The sequence below is a fragment of the Odontomachus brunneus genome, unplaced genomic scaffold, assembly GCF_010583005.1.
Source record: "Odontomachus brunneus isolate Ranch 3 - 2012 unplaced genomic scaffold, Obru_v1 Obru_scaffold_163, whole genome shotgun sequence".
Taxonomy (NCBI): domain Eukaryota; kingdom Metazoa; phylum Arthropoda; class Insecta; order Hymenoptera; family Formicidae; genus Odontomachus; species Odontomachus brunneus.
Window position 1 is genome coordinate 261,739 of NW_022639613.1, and position 2,757 is coordinate 264,495.

Sequence of the window (2,757 nt, forward strand, 5' to 3'; positions counted from 1 at the left end):
GATGAATAAATTTATTACGTCGAACGTAATTTTGTTCTAGAATGTATCATCATGCTGTTCATTTCATAAAAGCGAACGGTTTTAACGTTTTTCATTCACCTGGATATGAGAGTATCAACGACGTCATCGCTCAATATTCTTTATGTGGGCGTCGATTAAGAAATAGCAAAAAGGGAGTGAACAAGAAGGTGTTGGAACAGAGACGATCGTTGTTCAAATCGCCGTTCATCCAGATGCCTGAGATGCCTTCGAACTGAGGGCTATTCCATTCCTGTTTAGGGGTGCAAGCTCAGCTTTCCCGATTGGCTCGTGTATTGCGTGACGTCATCGCGTCGTTCTCCTACGTATAACTTGAAACACGCGGAGGTTCGGATTCAGTCAGTTGGCTGCTGTTCGCCGTACAGAGTAGGTCTTTCTGTGAGGTCCCGAGTTTCGCTGAACAAGACGAATCAACCAACACTTTACCAATCTCATCGTTACTATTACTTTACATATTTTCTGATGTTTTCGAATTCCTACTTCCATAGGTAAGTATCTTTAATCTATATTATTAAAAATATCGTTTTTATCAAAATTATTATTATTAATTTTTCTGAAATTTACACACACATCCGGCTTATAGATAAATTAATTTTTATTTTATTTTCTTTCAATTTTATACTTTTCTTATTTGCCAATTTTATGTAATTTTTCTTATTTCCAATCTATCGTTTAAAAATATATGATTAAAGTAATGAAATTCTGATGTAATGCTTTCCATTATACGTTCCAAAAATATATATTTGCATATAATTGAATATTTAAAAAAATATTAAGCTTGACATCTATTTTGACTCATGTATCGTTATTCATCGTGTATCATTATTCGTAACAATTAGGAAGGAAAGATAAAATCCTTTCGGTAAGAGACGTTTTCGTATTATGTATATAAGCGATATTTTTTACATGACATTATAATAAATCAATAATATCGCGGAAGTTCTTAAAATAAATATTATATAAAGAGCAATGTGTAATCATGTGTTTATATAATGTGTGAGAGAATTATATTTTACAAAATTAAAAACATTTGGTATTTTATTATTAGAATTAATGTATAGCGACCAATTATTAAGATAAAGCATTTTATTAGTAAATAAAATTTAATGGAGTAAAAAATGTTATTCTTTTGTATCAAGAGTTAAGCGTCTATTGTAAAACTCTGACAGATTTAATATTAGTCTTTTTATTTAACTTTACTCTTATTTAGAGTGCAAAGGTTGAAAGCTTATACGCGCGCGCGCATATGCTCTCAATAGCAAACCTAGGCATTATATATACTTATATACTTAATAAAATATAAGAAAACTGTTTGAAAAGCTTTTGCGAAAAGTTGATTAGTTATTAGAAGAGCTTACGAAGAAAGTTGGAAGAAAGAGAAATGAAGATATATATTAATAACAGGTTATTATATAGATATAGCCTTTGATATAGTTGATTTTATATAGTTTATATAAATATCTTTCATATATAGTTAATTTAATATTACAACAAGATATTTTGAAACTAAAATAAATATAAAAATTATAATCTTTTACTCCGTATATCGTTTTCATCTCTAGTTTTAAATAATACTATTATAATTATACAATAAAGTTTTTGATTATCTTTTAAATCATTATTACTTTTAATATTTTTTAAAACTTTTTTGTTAAAACAAGGCAATTGTTTTTTTCTTTTGTTGTTAATGCGATACTTTGTGTATATATGTTTTATATATGTTGTACCGTTACGAAAAAGTAATACTGGAGTTTAGTATGATTGAGTTTAATAGTATTTTGAGTATTTATGTCTCAGTATTTAAGTACAGGAAAGTACTGAGATATAAATACTCAAAATACTATTAAATTTGATTATACTGAGCTCCAGTATTATTTTTTCGTAATGGTATATATATATATATATATATATATATATATATATATAATATATATATACACATATATATATATGTGTGTGTGTGTGTGTGTGTGTGTGTGTAGACTTGCTATTAAATATTATCTAATATCTTTGTAATTTCTCTCTGTAAGGTCATATATAAGGTGTCCCAAATTTACCTCCGCAATTTTTGTGGGAACGTATGACAGATTGAGGTAAACATAAAAGTTTTATACCGTTTTGCGATATTCACAAAATAATAATCGAGATATTATTTAAAGAAGATTAGTGAATTCGCGATATAGTAAATTAGCTATAGTAGTATGTATGCTATTGTATGCTTACATTGCATTACATACATTAAGTCAAATTAAAGAAAAAAGCACTTTTGCAAATATCCACGCAGATTTTTCGTTATTAATGAAAGAAAATTGTTACATGATTGTGCGTGATAAAAAAATACATAAATCTTCTTTAATCTTCTTTATTTAAAAACCTATGTGGTTGCAAAATGGTAGTAGGTTTTATTACATCTACCATATATATTACGCGTGATAATTAACTAATCTTTTTTAATTAATGTCTCCACTATTATTGCGAATATCGCAAAACAATATAGGACTTTTATGTTTCATTCGTAACAATTAGGAAGGAAAGATAAAATCGTTTCGGTAAGAGACGTTTTCGTATTATGCAAATATATAAGCGATATTTTCTACGTGATATTATAATAAATCAATAATATTGCGGAAGTCTTGTATATATGTACACACACATTCACACACACACACACACACACACACACACACACACACACACACACACACACACACACACACA

At 28.0% G+C, this 2,757-nt stretch overlaps 1 protein-coding gene across 7 annotated transcripts in view; it reads left to right on the top strand.

Moving 5' to 3' along the window:
* Positions 1-396: 396 nt before the first annotated feature.
* Positions 397-2,757, top strand: part of LOC116850990 (tachykinins-like) — a 395,129-nt gene continuing 392,768 nt past the window's right edge. For all 7 annotated transcript variants that reach the window (XM_032829930.1, XM_032829928.1, XM_032829937.1 and 4 more), the window contains exon 1: positions 397-527. Coding sequence is in view for 1 of the 7 variants with exons in the window: in XM_032829929.1 (XP_032685820.1) it covers positions 502-527 (26 nt within the window). In the remaining 6 variants the exon portion in view is untranslated. The remainder of the gene's footprint in view (positions 528-2,757) is intronic.